We start from the raw sequence: 16696 nt of genomic DNA, 5'->3' as shown, positions 1-16696 counted from the left end.
GCTTCAACTGGGCATTAGGACAGACTTCAACGACAGCTTTCCAGCAGAAGGTTATATAAAAACATGTAACATTACTGAGTTTTTGGAGTTATTCCATTTAAAAAGTTCAGAATTTGATTTCAGTGCAGGTTTACTCATTAACTTGACTCTCAATAATAAAGCACTTAACAGATGCCAGCTCAAGAATCCCGCTTCCCTAGTTCCTGAATTTTCAATTTTGTTAGGCCAAAGCACCCAGAGAAGTCCGAGATCAATCCTGTTTTCCGGCCTCATCCTCACAAGCACAGACTGTGCCAAGGGAGACTCCGAAGGTGCTTTTCCTGTGCTCCCGCCCTGCCCCCCACACACCAAACCTCTGCCAGGCACCTCTAGCTCCATCGCCCACCTGTGCTTTTTCAAGCTGGAAAGCAAAAATGGGAGCAGATGAACTGGAATCCTCCTTTTCCTTGGGCAGAAAACACCTGGAATTCACCAGGAAGGCCTGAAATTAAAAGGCACAAAGTCCTGGGGTGACATCCAGCAGTGATCCTGGTGTGCTCTTGCTTTACCTCTCAGGATGTTCTCTCTGACCCGGGATGACTGAGGTGCCGGCTCACCCCCAGGAGAACCAGAATCAATGTCCCTATTTTACCATTTCTGTGCTGCTCAGCCCACAGGATGGCCCCTCTGCATGGTGACACTTTCTGCCAGCAGGAAATGCCGCTCCCCCACACAGCATTTCCACAGCAGACTGGGCAAATCCCACGGGCAAGGGCTGTCCCTCCTCAACCCCACAGTCATGGGGATACCCTGCCCTTAGTGACACCCATTCCCCCCCGTGCTGGCTTTGATGGCTGAGCAACACCTCCACTGCCACCTCTTTCTTAAAATTACAGCTTCAAACTGTCCAGCTAATGATTTCCATTTTCTATCTCCTGTCACTGCTCAGAGCAAGATCCTGCCTTTCCAGGCTTCCCTGTCCTGCCCCTTCTGAGCCCCACATATCACAGCGGGGTCAGGGCTGCCAGGTGCCACCCCCACATCCAACACTGACCAAACAGTTCTGTTTAGAACATCAACACCTGGTGAGCAGCACTGGGAGAGAAAATGCAAATTACAGGGAGTTTAACCCTGTGTGCAAACGTGTGCTGGTAAATTCCAGACCGGCTTTGGGTGGAAGGGACCTTAATGACCACAGAGTTCCAACCCTAAAGGACAACAGCTTTCCAAAGAAACCAGAACAAAGCAGCCACAAGGCTTTGTGTGTAACATTACCTGAGGCAGTCAGTGCCAGCACCAAGAGGGGCTGCAGCTTTGGGGCCACATCCCACCTTCTACCCTACAAACCCCTGGCTCCTTGGCACACACCAACCCCAGCACCTCCTCACCCTCCACCAGGACAGGTCCAAGTTTTCCCAAAATTAACCTCTCTGTAAGTTATTTTTTCCCACACAATAGTTCCCAGCAAGCTTTTTCTCTGGCACTACTGATAGAATCCTGGCATGGTTTGGGTTAAAGGACCATAAAGCCCCCCCCCCCCCCACCTCTCTGCCACAGGCAGGGACACCTTCCACTACATCAGGCTGCTCCAAGCCCTGACCAGCCCGGCCTTGGACATTTCCAGGAATGGGAAGGATTGGGATGCTCTCTGCTCACGTGCAACTCCCACTGGAAATCTCACATTGGGTCATTTACTGAAAATGTTTTTATTGTAATCAAAAAGTGACATAACAGGGCTGTAATGTATTCTGCATTTCATCCGCTGGTATTTGGTAACTGGTACCAGCTGCTTCTGCCAGGCAATTAAAAAAAACCCGAATGTGAAAATCTTCACAGTACAGTAAACTCCACCCAAAATAATTAACGGTGGTTAAAAAGAAGATGCCCCAGCAAAACCTTTCATGTTACATGGTCACAACTCACAATTCTGTACAAAATGTTCACTTTTATAAAGCTCTGATGTAAAAATCAAATAATCAAGCAGCAATATTTTAAGTGCAGCACAGGGTCTTTCATGTTATTATTTACAACGCTTGAAGTCGTTTACATTTTAACAAAGATCATACAGATGACTTAGTAATTAAGTCATTTTTTCATTATCTGTCGGTTTATGTCGTGACAGATTTCACTTTTTGGTCGTCTTTCTCTTTATCTTTGCTCTTCTTCGATTTTTTCTTCTTGTGTTTGTGTTTTTGGCTCTTTTCCAATTCTGTTTCATTGCCCACATGTTTCTTATGCTTCTTGTGTTTCTTGTGCTTCTTGTGTTTCTTCTTCTCTTTCTTCTTTTTCTTTTTCTTGCTGTCCTGACTCTCCCCTGAGCTGGCACTGCTGCTGTGGCTCCGTGTCTGGCTCTCGGAGGGGCTGTGGCTGCGGCTGCGGCTGACGCTGGGGCTGCTCTGGCTCTGGCTCCTGCCCGCCTCAGGCTGCTCGGTGGGAGCCGGGGCCGCCGCCTCCTCTTTTGCCTTATCCACAGCCTTTTCCTTGGCTTCCTTGGGCGTTTTCCCTGCAGCCTCCTCGTCCTTGGCAGACACGTTGCTCTCGCTGTCACTCTCGTTGTAGTCGGGCACGAAGGCGGCCTCGTCGGTCTCGCGGGTGAGGTCGGACGAGAGGCGTGCGGCGCTGCTGGGCGCCGGCTTCGGCTTCGCCGCACCCTTGTCACTCTGACCCGCCGCGCTCTCCTTCTCCACTTTAACCTCTGGCGAGTCCTGCTTCACTGCTGGTTTACTCCCAGCTGGCTCTTTCTCCTTATTGCTCTTGACTTCTGGCACGTGTTTCTCCTTCTCTTTCTCTTTCTCCTTCTCTTTGCCTGGGTTTTTATCCGGAGGTTTGTGTTCCTCGGCAGGGCGCTTGGGCTCGTGCACGGCTTTGTGCTCGGCGGGCTTGCGCTCCCGCGGGGGGCTGTAGCTGCTCCTCTTGGCCTCCGCAGGGCCTTTCTTGGGTGGCTCCACACGCTCCTCCCTTGGTTTGCTCTTCTGCACTGCTGTGGAGTCTCTGACCCGGGATGGGGAGTCTTTCCTCCGTGCTGATTCACTCTTCTCATCCCTGCGCTTGGAGCTCGAATGCTCCCTGCTGCCGTCATGGTCAGACTTCTTGTCTCGGTTGGGAGTGAAGTCCTTTGCAGCAGAGCCACGGCCGCTATCATGCTTCTCTGAAGATCTGCCGTCTTTGGAAGACTGAGATACAGTTTTTCCATTTCCTTGTTCAGCCGCACGTTCTGAGTGCTCTTTTTCTGGTTGAACACTGCTCTTCCTCTTCTCAGAACTGTCCTTGTCTGACAAAGAATGATCCCGGTCTTTGGTTTTACCTTTTTCACTCGACACAGAACTTTTTGAACTCTTGGCATCATGTTGGGTGCCTTCATAACTCGTCTCTTTTGCAACTTTCTGTGTTTTCTCCAGAGGCTCTGTCTCTTTTTCAGTGTGTTTGAGGGGGTTTGGTGCCTTTGCACTCACAGGTTTGATAACACTGGTGGGTTTTCCTACAGTTGGGGGCACCTGGGTGGTGGATTTGATGTCTTCCTCTTCAGACTCAAAGTCATCTTTATCCCACTTGGACTGAGGGACCTGGATCATGATAATGACATCCTCAGCAGGGGCTGTTATGTCATTGTTATACTCCTCCAGGGTCTTAATGACAGTTCGTTTGGTGTCTGGCTTCTCCTCAGGCTTCCTGACAGGGCTTCCCCCAGTGGAACTCGTGCTGGGAGGAAAAACACGGACATTAGTAATGGGATGCACACACAGACAGCTTTGGGAACATTTTATAAACTGGCTTGTGTTTCAGTTCTAAACTCTCAGCATTTTCCTCGAGGATGTTCAGTTAAGGGAACAGACAAGAGAAAGGCTGAGTCCACTGGCTGAGATTATGAGCAATCAATTAATTTAGTATCTTGCTTCTATACATTTAATTAACAAAGACACAAGATTATCAGATTGGGGACTGTCTGATCTGGTAATTCCTTCATGTCCTATTTCTCCCAATGGCAGATAAATTAGATATCCATTCTTCTTTCAACATGAAAGCAAGCAATTATGAAGAGGTACAGACAGGCAAGGTTTTATAAGTTCTATCCTCATGCCCCAGTTCTTCTTAGAAAAACTGACATTTTAGAAGTTTTTTAGATTACCAAGACACTATCTTAAGTCTTCAACAATTGTCTTGTGTTTGCATCACCAATGAATTAACCCTACCAGCTTCCTGTGCAGTACAAACTGGTTGTTTTCCTTAACAATACCTGAGTTTAACCCAAGTATAGTTTCATAAGGAAGATCACAGGTTATTCCCTCATTTAGCTACTCCTTTCCTTAGGCACCATACAGAACTGAATGGGGGGGAGAAGGAAAGAAAGAAAAGGAAAAGAACTGCTGAGGTACCTGGTGTAATCCACAAGAGTTGAGCTAGTGCCGTCAGCTGCCGTCACTTTCCTCCTTGCTTTTCCCTTTGCCTTTTCTCCTTTAACTTTGCTGCTGCTGGGCTCAGGTTTCTCCACAGCTTCTTTTCCAGGTGGCACGTTTTCTCCGCTCACAATCTTTTTTCCAGTTTCTCGGTTAAGTTTAATCTTTTTGGACGGGTTGTTTAGAAAAGCAGCTTTATCCTTTTCTGGTGTCCGCTCTCCTTTCTCCCCCTCGGGCTCAGCCTTACCCTTGGGTGATGTTTTCAGTTCTGCAGTTTCGGCTTTAGAGGCCTTTGCAGAAGCGGCTTCATGTTCTTTATCAGCCTTTTCCTCTGCTTTTCTTTTCCTTTTCTCAAGTTTGGCATCGGAAAGTTTGCTTTTCTCAGCAGGCTTTTTTGATTTATCCTCCTTGCTGGAAGGCTTCTCTGCCTTGGCTTCTTTAGGATGTTCCTTCTTTGCCTTCTCCTCCTTGGCTGGTCTGGTTTCTGGGTGATCCTTTGCCACTTTGGGATGAGCCTTCCGTGGTGTACCAAGAGCCTTCTCATCCTTCTGAGAGGAAGAGGTTTTAACACTGTCTGTCTTTGGCAGCTCTTCCTTGACTTTTTTCACAGGAGGTTCCATTCGAGGCGATTTCTCACGATCGGGGTCCACCTTTTCCTGGGAAGCTTTAGGTGGTTTTGCTACATTGTCTTTCTTTGGAGCAGTCGCCGCTTCCACTTTCCGCTTTGTTTTCTCAATCTTTGCTTTTGGCTTATCCTTCTCTTTTTTCTCCTTTTCAGACACTGGTTTGAAAGCAATGGAATCTGCTTCCATGGGCTCATCCCTTACAGGGGTGGCATCATCCCTGCTTGGCAGCATGAACAGAGAGTCTGTTTTAGCATCTTCTGTTGGAACTGGTTCTCTTGGTTTTCTTGCCCCTTCTAACAGCTCAACATTGGGAAATCCTTCATTCTCATCTCCTTTTCTTCTCTTCCGGTGTTTTTTATGTTTATTGCCTTTGCCATCTCCCAGTGGATTTTCCACCTCCTTCTCTTTTGATTTTGCCGGATCTTTGATGCCATGGCTCTCTCTCCCAGGCTTTTCAGGATAGTTTCCAGCTACATTACGATTCCTGTGGCTCTGCCCAGCGGGATACTCCTCCCTCCTTCCCCGAGCATACGGTGAGTTCTCTCGTCTGGTCCCAGGCGGGCCAAACCTTTCCGGAGAGAAGTTCTCTCTGTTCACTGGAGGGCGCGGCTGAGCGCCCACGGCGTAGCCCTTGTAAAACTTCTCGTACCACTCTCTGTAGTTCCTCTCCCACTCTCTGTACCTCTCCTTCTCGAAGGGGTCTCTGAAGTCCACCGAGCGGCCGTAGTAAGCCTTCATGTCGTAGGGGGGCACCTCCCTGTAGCGGTTGAAGTACTCGCGCTCGGCGTCGCTCTGCGGGACGGCGCGCTTGGTGGGGGACTGTCCGCGGAACACCGGGGAACGGGAGCGGGAGTGGTAGCGCCGGTACGGGGGCGAGCGGGAGCGGGAGCGGTGGTAGCCGTGGGACCGGGACCGGGAGCGGTAGTTCCGACTCTTCCCTTTGCCTCGTCTCTGGTACGGCGGCGACCGTGAGTAGGAGCGGGAGTGGGAGCGGCTGAAGGAGCGCGAGTAGGAGCGGGAGCGCGACGAGCCTGAGCGTGACTTGGAGTAGGTGTACGAGCTTCTAGAGTAGGATGAAGCACTATAGGGAGACTTGGACCTTAAAAAAACACAACACAAAAAAAAAAAAAAAAAATAGATGAAGTTAATTCCAAACAGCCATTCACCTCAAATCTTTTCCTCCCGCTTTTTTCTTTCCTGTCCACATGCTTATGTCAAAGCTTCTTTCAGCTGCTGACATAAAGCTACTGCAAATTGAAGAACTCGATAACACGTAAAAGTTTCTGCTCACAAGACAGAACAGCTGCTGCTTTGTTAGTGTCAGAACACACAGAAGGGTCAGTCTACTTCCACTCACTCTATCACGAGCTACCAGAGCTACTGACAGATTTCAGGTGGTTACACTGGCCTCTACTGGTACGGGAACACGCACACTTGTCACTACTCGGCAACCACATGCAGTGCAAATCATTTTTGTTGCAGTAAGATGCAAAAAGAGCAAATCTGAGTGGCTACAGTGCAGAATCACATCGAGAAAACACCACGTAGCCTGAAGACAGCAAAGCCCAATGTTAAAATGCCAGCTCGGTCTAGTTAACTTCACCCTTTTTTGGGAATTTGGACAGGACGCACAATCCTAATACTGCAAAGGACCTACAGACAGGCCTATGGAATCCACACTGCCAGGCAGGTGTCCCAAAAACGTCCTGCACATCCCTCCAGCTCCAACCAAGGCAAGTGACGGCATTGCAAGGAAAATCCCATCTAAAAGCTTCTATCCTCAGTCTGGTCACATGCCCCAGTGCCATGACTCTGGGAAAGCTCCTGACAGCACTGCTAACAACTACTCCTGCCAAAGGGATTTTTGGGGACAAAAACCAGCAGCTACCCTCAGGTTTTTCTTCTACTATATTTTGATGAATCATTTCACATGATTCATATATTCATTAGCATCATTCCTCCTCTCCAAGTCCCTCACCAATTTCAGATTTCCTTACAAATAAGTCTGAGCTTTTAATTGCCAAGAAAAATTTAACAATGTCGCCCAACAAGTGAAAGCCCCCAGTCTGCAGTCCACGTTCAAACATCTCATGTATCCACATGAGATGGACAAAAGCAGAAATGAGGACGATTTCTCTCACCTATCTCCTCCAAACTGCTTGGACTGCTTGGTTACAATCAGAATAGCAAGACACTGAAAACACAGGCCTTACAGCTATTCTGTTCCTGGCCTCCTCAGGGCTGTCAGGTAGTGAAGGACACCACTGCAGAGACACCTTAGCAAGACAGACCCTTAGCACTCCTTAGTGCCTGCTGCCCAATGCTAATTCAGTCACCTGCAATCTCTGCCACTCTGGAGCCAATAACCTGCGTATGACACTCCTGTCACTGCTCATCCCTCAATCATCCAATCCATCTAATGACAGGGAGGTGGAGTGAACTCCTCCTGATTCCTCTAGACAATCTGCTTCTCCATTACGGACATGTAAAGCAGTTACCTGGAAAACGAACGCCTACGCTCCTTTTGAATCTTTTTATATTCCATCAATTCCTTAGCAAAATCATTTGTAAACTCATCAAGTTTGGACTTTTTCTTTTCCCTGTTAAAATAAGTTTGACCTTTATTACAATTATAGTTTGACCTTTATTACAAAAGACATCAAGAAACAAAACATGGCCAATATGAGAAAATGTTTACTGCATGCAATGCAAAAGGTGAACATCCTACTTAAGCAAAAACAGTTCCTACAAGTTTTAGGAAAAGTTCTAGAATTACATTTGTCTCGGTTTAGCTTTGCATATTTACCATCTGCAATGAAAAAAGTATATTGGAAGAAACACTATGTCACTTTTGCTAGGTCAGATGCACTTTAGTGTAACCGCAGTCCAATATGCTCCCCCGATACAGACACGAAAACAAGGCAACGTTAGCGAGCCAAATACTTACTCCTCTTTAAGCCTCCGTTGCTCTCTGTAAAACTCCTCCCTAGAGAGAGGAGGTGCTTGTGTCGTTGGGATGGTGTTTGAATGAGCCGCTGGCACTGCTGTTGGGACCCAAGCTGATGACATGTTTGCAGGAGCTGGGGGATATCCGGGAGGGGGGACAGTGTACCCAGCGGATGGAGGCTGCCCAGGTGGAAACTGAGGAGGAAACTGTGGTGGTGGTACCCCCGGAGGAAGAGGAAGAGCATGGGGTGGTGGAGGATACAAGGGAGGTGGAGGCACAGGCACAAAGACTGGTGCTGATGCTGGCAGTGATGGGGCCTGAGTCCTTTGGGCACGGTCACTGTGCGGGCGTCCTCGATTTGAACTTTAAAGAAACCCAAAAACACGTGTCACTGTTTGTCACAGCCTGCCCTGAGCGCACACAGGAAAGCGAAGCGGCAGCACGGCGGGAGCACTCCTGGTTCTCACTGGTCTCCGGCTTTCTGTTCACTCGAGACTACACTCAGTCCTGGAGCCTCGTACTTGCCTTGCACATCCTGGCCCCAGCAGCTCCCTCAGCCTTCTCTCCTTACACTCAGCTTTGGGACTGTGGGTGAGGCTGCCAGGAGACCCCCATCTCCCATGAGCCAAGCACCCAGTGCTCCTCTGCCCCTCCTGGACACACCTTGAGCTCCGCACTCCCAAGCCTCCAAGCACTGTGCAGGAATTAACTCACCTCTCAGACCTCTCCTAACCTCTCCCACATCTGTTTCCTGAACTCCTGCCTCACGATGTATTTGGCCTGTTCTTGTCCCTGAATTGTTTTGTCTCTTGTTTACTGGATTTGAGATTTTAAATAACATGGGGGATGATGGATCCTGGATTTTGCTTTGATTTATAACTTTATAAAGACAATGACCCTTACAGCCTGGCTATAACAAATCTCTAACAAATGAAGAATGAATTTGACACTGCGATAACAGCTAAACAGGCTCCTCTTTCTAATGAGAAAAAGCAGCTTGGCACTTTGAGATGACTAAACTAGAGAAATACAAAACTCTCATAAAAATAATAGCCTCTAATTTTTCAATAATTTGCTCAACCAGTATCAAATAAGTTGTTAAAGACAGAATGTTGGAGGGTGATTCCTACTGGGAAATCGATTTCTTCAGCCCTATTCAGTCAGCAATCAAAAGGGTGCTTTTCCATCTGATCTTTAAATTACATTTAATTTTTAGATGTAATTTAGGTTTCCCAAAAACTGTTCATTATTCAGAATCTTCTTTTCAATTATGTACTGGAGTTTTATTTTTCAATAATCTTACTGTAAGCACAGGTCCCCTTTGTTAAAGCCAATTTAAATTAAGCCACTTGAAAATTAATTACCACTTGAATTTTCCACAACTATTATTTCATTATAAATCAGCTGTTGTCTAAGTGATGTGTTACAGATTAATTTAACCAGTTACAACTAGTAATACATTAAATTTCTGTTGAATACTTACAGTTCCCAGCCTGGCCTGCGAAGTGCACCAGCTCTCATTGGATGACCTTTTGCAGCAGGGACAGGAAAAAAAAAATCCCAGTAAGTATCTGAAGACAACTTTCTGGACAAGATTCTAAAGTTTTAGTTTCTTACCAGTTGTGGGTATTGATTGTCCTTGAGGGCCCAGGAGACTTGGTATCGCTGGTTGTCTCAGCACAGGAACCTGATAGCCCTTGGGAATAAATGCAAACAGTCACAAAATGAGCTCTACTAGAACATAAGAATCATTGTATGTGTTGAAGTAAAATTTACCTTCTCTTCCAACAAACTGCTGATTGACAAAGGGGAAGATTTGGAAAGCTCAGCAGCAGTCATCAGAGCAGGAGGCAAAACAGCATCGGCGTCACTGCAAGAACAACACATTATTATTGAAACGCTGCTTTGAAGTGAAATATATTTTGAAATATAAAGCTCAAGATAAGAAAAGGCTGATTTCACTAAATGAAAAAATATTTTAAAATAATCTTCACCAGATTTACACCTGTGAAGTTGGCAAGCTCCAGAGGAAGCATGGCTGAAGAGTCTAGATATTGGCATTTAGAGAGGAAGCTCTCTGGAAAAGTATTTGATTAAGCAGCACTTGAAAGGATGAGAATCCATATAACCCATGCACTGAACCTCAGCTTTGGAAGATGCAAGAACTGAAATTCCATTAGAAAATGTCTCTGTGCTCTTCTGAATCATGACTCTTGTACTGATGGCACAGCTGAGCCTGGCAGCCCTCTGGACACACTGGTTGTGTGCATCCAAGGCAGCAGGGTTAAAGGACGTAAACCCAAACACTGGTACAGATTTTTGCATGAAAATATTATTTCCTCGGTACTAAAGAGAAATTAATGAGACTTTAAGGTCTGATGGAACTAAATGGCGACTCTAGGAATGGCTGTCCACTTCAAATCAAAACCAGTCCCTCCTTCAGTGCAAACCTGTGCTGAACGACTGCTAAGGGAACCAAACAGAAATACTGCCAAGAGAATTCTTGCATGAAGTACATGTTCTACTTACTGAAGTGTCCTCATTCCGAGAAAAAACAGACCCACAACTTCCACAGTGACCTGCAGCTGTCACTAACGATACACAGGATGCTAGCTGCAAAGCTCAAGAAAAATCTAACCTAAGCATGTTGGTTTCTTTTGCATTGCTGTGATCTCCAGATCTCCTTACCGGAAAGGTCCATCTGGCTTTTCCCCGCGGAGAGAGAGGGACACGGCCGGAGGGAGATCAGAGACCACCACGGACGAGGGATTGACGGGCAGCCCAGCTGCCATGGCCGGCCCGGGGCCCAGGGAAGAGAGGGCGGAGCGGGAGGCCAGCGAGGCCAGTGGGATCATGAGCGGGTCCTGCTGCCGGGCCATGGCCGGCCGCATCAGCGGCTGCAGCGTGCGCGTTATCGTCTGCCGCATCAGGGGCGGTGGGGGCGGTGGCGGTGGTGGTGGTGGCAGCTGCTGCTGCTGTTGTTGCTGCTGCTGCTGCTGAATCTTACGGAGCCTTTTTGTGTAACCAGTTTCATTTTTGAAGTTGTTAACAGCCTAGAAGTAGGGAAACATGTTTGAAAAGGTGATAATAAACTTTGGTAGAAATACGAACAAAAGCATCCCTATAGGAAAATCACTGTGTGTTCCTCTAAGTGCTATTAAACTAAACCAACCAACACACGGCTATGAACACATCCCATGAAACTCTGGTATCAATGATTGGTACCTCAGAGTCTCTGGATTAAAAGTACTTTGTTGTTAACACCCAATTTGAAAGTGAGGACATCCCAAAAAACACAAGTGTGTCCTGAATTTGCCAGATTGTCTCTAATGAGCTGTAGGCTTCTGTAAAAACAGACAATGTATTTGAAAAGTAAACTTAGCCTTACTGAGTTCAGCCTTGCTCAAGGAGCTCTAAATTAGTCCCTTTCAGCTCTTTACAAATAGATTTTTCTAACAAAGAGTTGAGTCTAAAGTCACCACATTACCTGGCGCAGAAACTTGTTGGCGATTAGAGCATCAGGAGAAACATCTGTCTGATGGCAGGTAGGGCATGTGTGTTCCTCAGACTCCAGTAGCGCTGTTCTAATACCTGGAGAGAATTAGAATATTCAAGTAGTTTATAGCCAAACTAAGTAAGCTTTTTTGGTTCTCATTAATTACAAAAACAAGCATATGATTAACGGGGACATATGGTCTTGAATGGAAAGCATGAAACTGTAAATGTTCTATAGTGCAAAAAACTGGCAGAGGTTGCCCAGAGAAGCTGTGGCATCCCTGGAAGTGTTCAAGACCAGTTTGGACAGAGCTTGGAGCAACCTGGCCTAGTGGAAGGCATCCCTGCTCATGGCAGGGAGGCTGGAATGAGATGAGCTTTAAGGTTCCTTCCAGGCCAAACCATTCTGAAATTCTACAACAATTTCTAGCATACAGCAGAGGGTCGATATTTCACTGTGGTAACATGTAAAGATGCAGAACAGATTGGCATGTGACATCTCAACTGGTCCTTTTTCCACTCTAGTACAGCAAGAAATCATTCCATGTTAATGAATAAAACACATTCCAAAAAACCTCGAGGAGGTTTGAGTTCTGAAGGTTTTAACTAGCTCTAGGGAAGAATGTGGATGAAATACTTCAATGCCAGTTCTTTGGGCAGTAAGTGCCCAAAGTTGGAGACATAATTCTGTGTGAGGGAAAGGGCTGTGGACAAAATAAATGCATTAGATATCTAATACTGTAACCACCTGCACTAATATGCACTCCCCTCATCCTCTTCCTTCTGCAGGTAAAGAAGATTTAACTAGAAACTTAAGGAGGGAAAAAAGCTTTCCGCCTCATCTACACCAGAAGAGTCTTTCCCTGTTCAGGACATGCTGAAGTATTCAACAGAACTAACACAGCAATTTCCTTATCTCCTATTTCTGCTCTCAGAAGATCAAATTTGATGTCTGGAATTAACAAACCTGGCAGTAACACTTACATTCATCACAGTAACTGTTTCCACAGCAGGGAATAACAACCGCATCCGTCATTATATCCTTACAAATGAGACACAACAGCTCATCTGGAATAGGATCATCTTCTTCTGAGGAGGAGGATGGCTCCTCGGGTAGGAAGGGAGGCTTCTCCTTCTTTCCTATAGCATAAGCTTCCCTGGAAGTGGCATGGGGAAAGCAAAAGAAAGAAGTTAAAGGGAAAACTCTTCCAAGCTTTGAATTTTATCAAAGAAAGATAATATGTGGGATTCTTCTCCCTCTCCATTGGCCTTCCTAAACACAGCTGTTTAGTTTGAATTACTTTTCTATAGCCCTAACACAAGAAAAGGAGGGGAGGGAGGAATTCTCCTGCAGAACTATCCCGTTCATTGGATCAACTAAGAAATCAGTTCAGACTAAAAACTATCTGACAGCTCATACCAGGTGAAATGAATCCCAGCTCTCCTTTGCCAGAGGCTAAATGTAAATTGGAGGCTTAGGATAAAGCTGGCCTCCCAGTAATTACATTTTCTAACTGAAAGAAGTCTGCGTTACAGCTTCCAAAAAAAGGACATCCAGGAGAGAAAATCAGAAGGGCTACTAAGTGTATTTTAGAACAGCCACTGTGCTCAGCATACACAAGTGTTTTCCTAGTTTATAGCAACAGGAAAACTTGAGCCTGCTTCACATCTGAGGGAGGGAGTCACAGTTCAACAGATGCTTTATTACATTTTACATGAAACCTTTGAAAGACAAACTAGAAGCAAAATGAGCTCCCAGGGAGAAAACCCCAATTACAAATGCTGCTGAAATGTTCTGCAGAAATAGTCTCAGTACACCCCACGTTTAACCAGCTCCCAGGGCAGTGAGCAGCAGGACCCCCATTTTAATGCTAGGCAGCAGCATGGATTTTAAAGCTGAGATCCAGTGCCAATGCTTTCTCCCCACAATTCCAGATGCTGGCCAATGTGGCTGCACCACCACTCATGCATTCCCACCTGGTTCCTCCCATTCCCTCTCTGGATCAGTCCAGCCAATCCCACACTTACGCATCAATGGTTGGAATTGCGTATTTTCCAGTGTTGGTCAGCATGGCACCCTTTGTGTTGGGGTCCTTCACCTCCATCATAAAACTTCTTGGAATTCCTGTGCTTTTTTTAATTCTGGGAACAGACTCGAAATTTTTGTCCTGTTAAGAAATGCAGACATATCTCAAGGCCCACAACGAAAATGAGACTTCAGTGACTATTTTAAGCACAAAAACCTTTAACCCTCTCCTCTTACCTAGTGTAAGGGTTGTTGGACTAAAATACTCTTTTTCCTAAACAAATGCAGCCAGAGTGTTCCAGAGGCCAGAGCAATGTTTTGAACTCACTGACATTCTTTGGCTCAACTACAGGTTCCTTAAGGGTGAAATCCCCCAAAGCTGCTCCTCCTCCTCAGGGCAATTCAGAGGGAGCTGGATTCAGGGCTTGGAGAAAACTATTTTGAGACATATCAAGCTATACACAGGGGTTCACAGAGAAAGATCTGTGGGAATATTTAGTGCCTCTGACTGAGTGAAAACAAAATTTTACAATCCCAGGTTTTTCTTGAATCCAAAGGGTTCTGCAACACTGCCATGTAACCTCTGTATTTCACACCAAAAGACACAATTCTTACAGTGAGTATTCATGTTTGTTATGTAACTCTCCAGACAAAAATTAAAAGCTGAGCACCCCATAAGTCCCCCAGGTCTTACCCCATTTGTTGGACAGTTCTTTATGTAGTGCCCAGGTTTGCCACAGCGAAAGCAGGTGTACGAGGGTGGAGGTGGCCCCACGGGTTTCTTCATGTAACTGCAAGTTTTTGGGGAAGAAAAGGAAAAGAGATTCATGCATCTCTCTTGTTCAAAACAAACCATCTCTACAATTTTTACATCAACTTTAAAGAACAAGTTTCACGTTAGCAACACTTACTTGACTGGATCATATTCATGGCCAGACTGTGTCATCATAGCTTTTATTTTATCCTCCTCGGAAGCATTGGCTTCAGCCAGATTGGCAGTCTGTGCAACAGGTAATTATTTGACACACACATTAGAAACACATTTAAGCCCACGCAGCCCAAGACAACACCACTCATCCAATCCTGTAAAGAGCAGCACTACACTAGCTGAGCTTGCATGAGAGCAGCTGCTTATACCAAACAGATTTGTGCTGAAGATGGTCTGGGGAGTCCTTATGCCATGACATGATGTTTATGTGCCTGAGAACCTACTAGAAAAGAGCACTCTTGGGCACTCAAACCTTAGGCTCTGTTTGTACCTTACAGCAAGACTTGTGTAACCAATCCAATTTCCTTCAGAGGAATGAAGCTATGTGTAGATAAATAACAATATCGAGTATTTTTACGCTGATTTTTAAGCTCCAGACTATATGCAGGAGAAGCTCTCCACTGGACAAGGAATTAAGATGGATACAAGCAGCATTATTTACATTTTGCAGTATTAAAAGGACACAGAACTGCAGAGGTGGGGCAGTCAGGTTTGCTTGCTGAAACTCCGCTTCAGACAAACACATATTAAAAGGACCAAAGGATTTTACACTCTCAGCAAGGCAAAATTCTTTTCAGCAGAAATTTGCACAGCAGGAGCTGCAGGCAGTCCAAACTGCATGTTCTCCCCTCCTAACTTCCTCCTGTGAAGTGACTGAAATTACAGTGAAGATAATCTGCAATTTTTTTCCAGTTGACTATGTCCTTTTAACACACAAACTGTAATATAAACCTTCTGCACAACTAGATCTTCAAATTACTGAAGCCAGCTGATTTTTAAGTCACATTTGTTCAAATGTTTTTATTACACACTAGTCCAGATACAAGCAGGGTCTAAGGGAGTGACTGCAAATGACTTGGGCCTTCAAGCACCTATCACTCAGCTCAAGCACTCATGGTCTGGTTTTGTATGCATTCATTCACAAAAGCAACCAACTAGTTTCAACATTTTATTAAATGGTTGTTTCATATACACAGTGTTTCTCCACAGTAACAGAATCCGGATCGCCAACTATGAAATCATTTCCATTGACAGTTACAGAAAGCTTTACAGATAATATTTGACTAATTTGTTTGAACCCAAACGGTTTACAAAACACATCCAAAAGCCACAAAACATTAGTAGGAATAGACCAAAATTCCAATATGGCATTTCATACATAGTAATAATCACCAGAGAACTGTTAACACATTGCCTCCGTGCTGAGCCGGGCTGCACTAGAGCCATTAGAGGGAATAACAGTGCTGAGCCACTTGGTGTCACCTTTCTGCATTTTTCTGACATACCTAAATATCCTCAAAAGCTTAAACGTGTATCCCCACCCCCTGGACAGCTTTGCATGTTTTAGAGTAAAACTTCGCATGAGGTTACAGACCCGAGGACACATTTAGGGACAGCACTAATGGGGACCAATTCTTTGGGTGGCTACCTTCCAAACTAGAAATATTTATATATATAATGGGGGTTTTTTTTGCCAAATGTATACAATTTGATTTCTGTAGTGAAAAGGGGAAAAGTTACCAGTGGGAAGAGATTTCTTTTTGTTAGAAATGAACTCCAGTCTTTATCTTGATGACAAAGAACTAGCTGCTCTGCCTCAGGCCCTGCCTGCTCTACAGCCTGCAGCTTTAGCGACTGGTGGTTGAGCTCTCGCCTGCCCACACAGTGCAGTCACTAGTGCTTTCCCAGACAAATTACACATTGGTGAGCAAAAATGCAAGCAGTTCCCGAGCAAAACATGGCATTACAACAGTTTCAGAAGGTCACAGCTGCTCAGATGCCACACATACACATTGGTATATTCCTATAAACAATGAGGTACATTTACACAATTTACACAGTCTGCGTTCAAACAAATTAGCTTGGGTTGTCCACTGTATAGATCCCACAATTTATGAATTGTGCAGCATTCAGAGAATGGGTCTGTAACTATGACTAGGGATTCAAGAATGGCCATGCAATTGTCCATGGTACAGAACCGCTTCTCTTGTGGCTGGTCACACCCCCCTGCAATGTCCGTAATTTACAGCCAATTAAATTCTTCTGTACAAACTGGGTTAGTTTCCAACGCAAAATTAATGAAACGTATGAAAAACGGTAAAACAGCTTCTGAAGAGCTTCTTCTTTGTGTCTTGAGGATGAGTAATACTGCAACATTATGCTGAGGCTGATAAGGTACTCCCCTTCTATCTTCCCAAACTGGGAACTACTCTTTACAGGATAGTATCAAAATATACACAC

At 45.4% G+C, this 16696-nt stretch overlaps 1 protein-coding gene across 4 annotated transcripts in view; it reads right to left on the bottom strand.

The window, feature by feature from the left end:
* Window positions 1-1666: 1666 nt before the first annotated feature.
* RBBP6 (RB binding protein 6, ubiquitin ligase) overlaps window positions 1667-16696 on the bottom strand; it is a 28079-nt gene continuing 13049 nt past the window's right edge. For 2 of the 4 annotated variants that reach the window (XM_066198127.1, XM_066198128.1), the window contains 13 exons: window positions 14379-14467; window positions 14162-14258; window positions 13470-13609; window positions 12426-12598; window positions 11434-11537; window positions 10635-10999; window positions 9723-9816; window positions 9564-9642; window positions 9430-9475; window positions 7947-8309; window positions 7498-7599; window positions 4353-6098; window positions 1667-3678 (listed from right to left, as the gene is read on the bottom strand). In XM_066198127.1, coding sequence (XP_066054224.1) covers window positions 2088-3678; window positions 4353-6098; window positions 7498-7599; window positions 7947-8309; window positions 9430-9475; window positions 9564-9642; window positions 9723-9816; window positions 10635-10999; window positions 11434-11537; window positions 12426-12598; window positions 13470-13609; window positions 14162-14258; window positions 14379-14467 — 4989 coding nt within the window. In that variant the 3' untranslated portion in view covers window positions 1667-2087. The remainder of the gene's footprint in view (window positions 3679-4352; window positions 6099-7497; window positions 7600-7946; window positions 8310-9429; window positions 9476-9563; window positions 9643-9722; window positions 9817-10634; window positions 11000-11433; window positions 11538-12425; window positions 12599-13469; window positions 13610-14161; window positions 14259-14378; window positions 14468-16696) is intronic. The other 2 variants (XM_066198130.1, XM_066198131.1) reach the window with 1 other exon arrangement.

The sequence above is a fragment of the Chamaea fasciata genome, unplaced genomic scaffold (genome assembly GCF_029207755.1).
Source record: "Chamaea fasciata isolate MVZ Bird 193981 ecotype frontalis unplaced genomic scaffold, bChaFas1.0.hap1 SCAF_16, whole genome shotgun sequence".
Taxonomy (NCBI): Eukaryota; Metazoa; Chordata; class Aves; order Passeriformes; family Sylviidae; genus Chamaea; species Chamaea fasciata.
The sequence above is the reverse complement of the archived record's forward strand: the minus strand, read 5'-3'. Positions and strand labels throughout refer to the sequence as shown.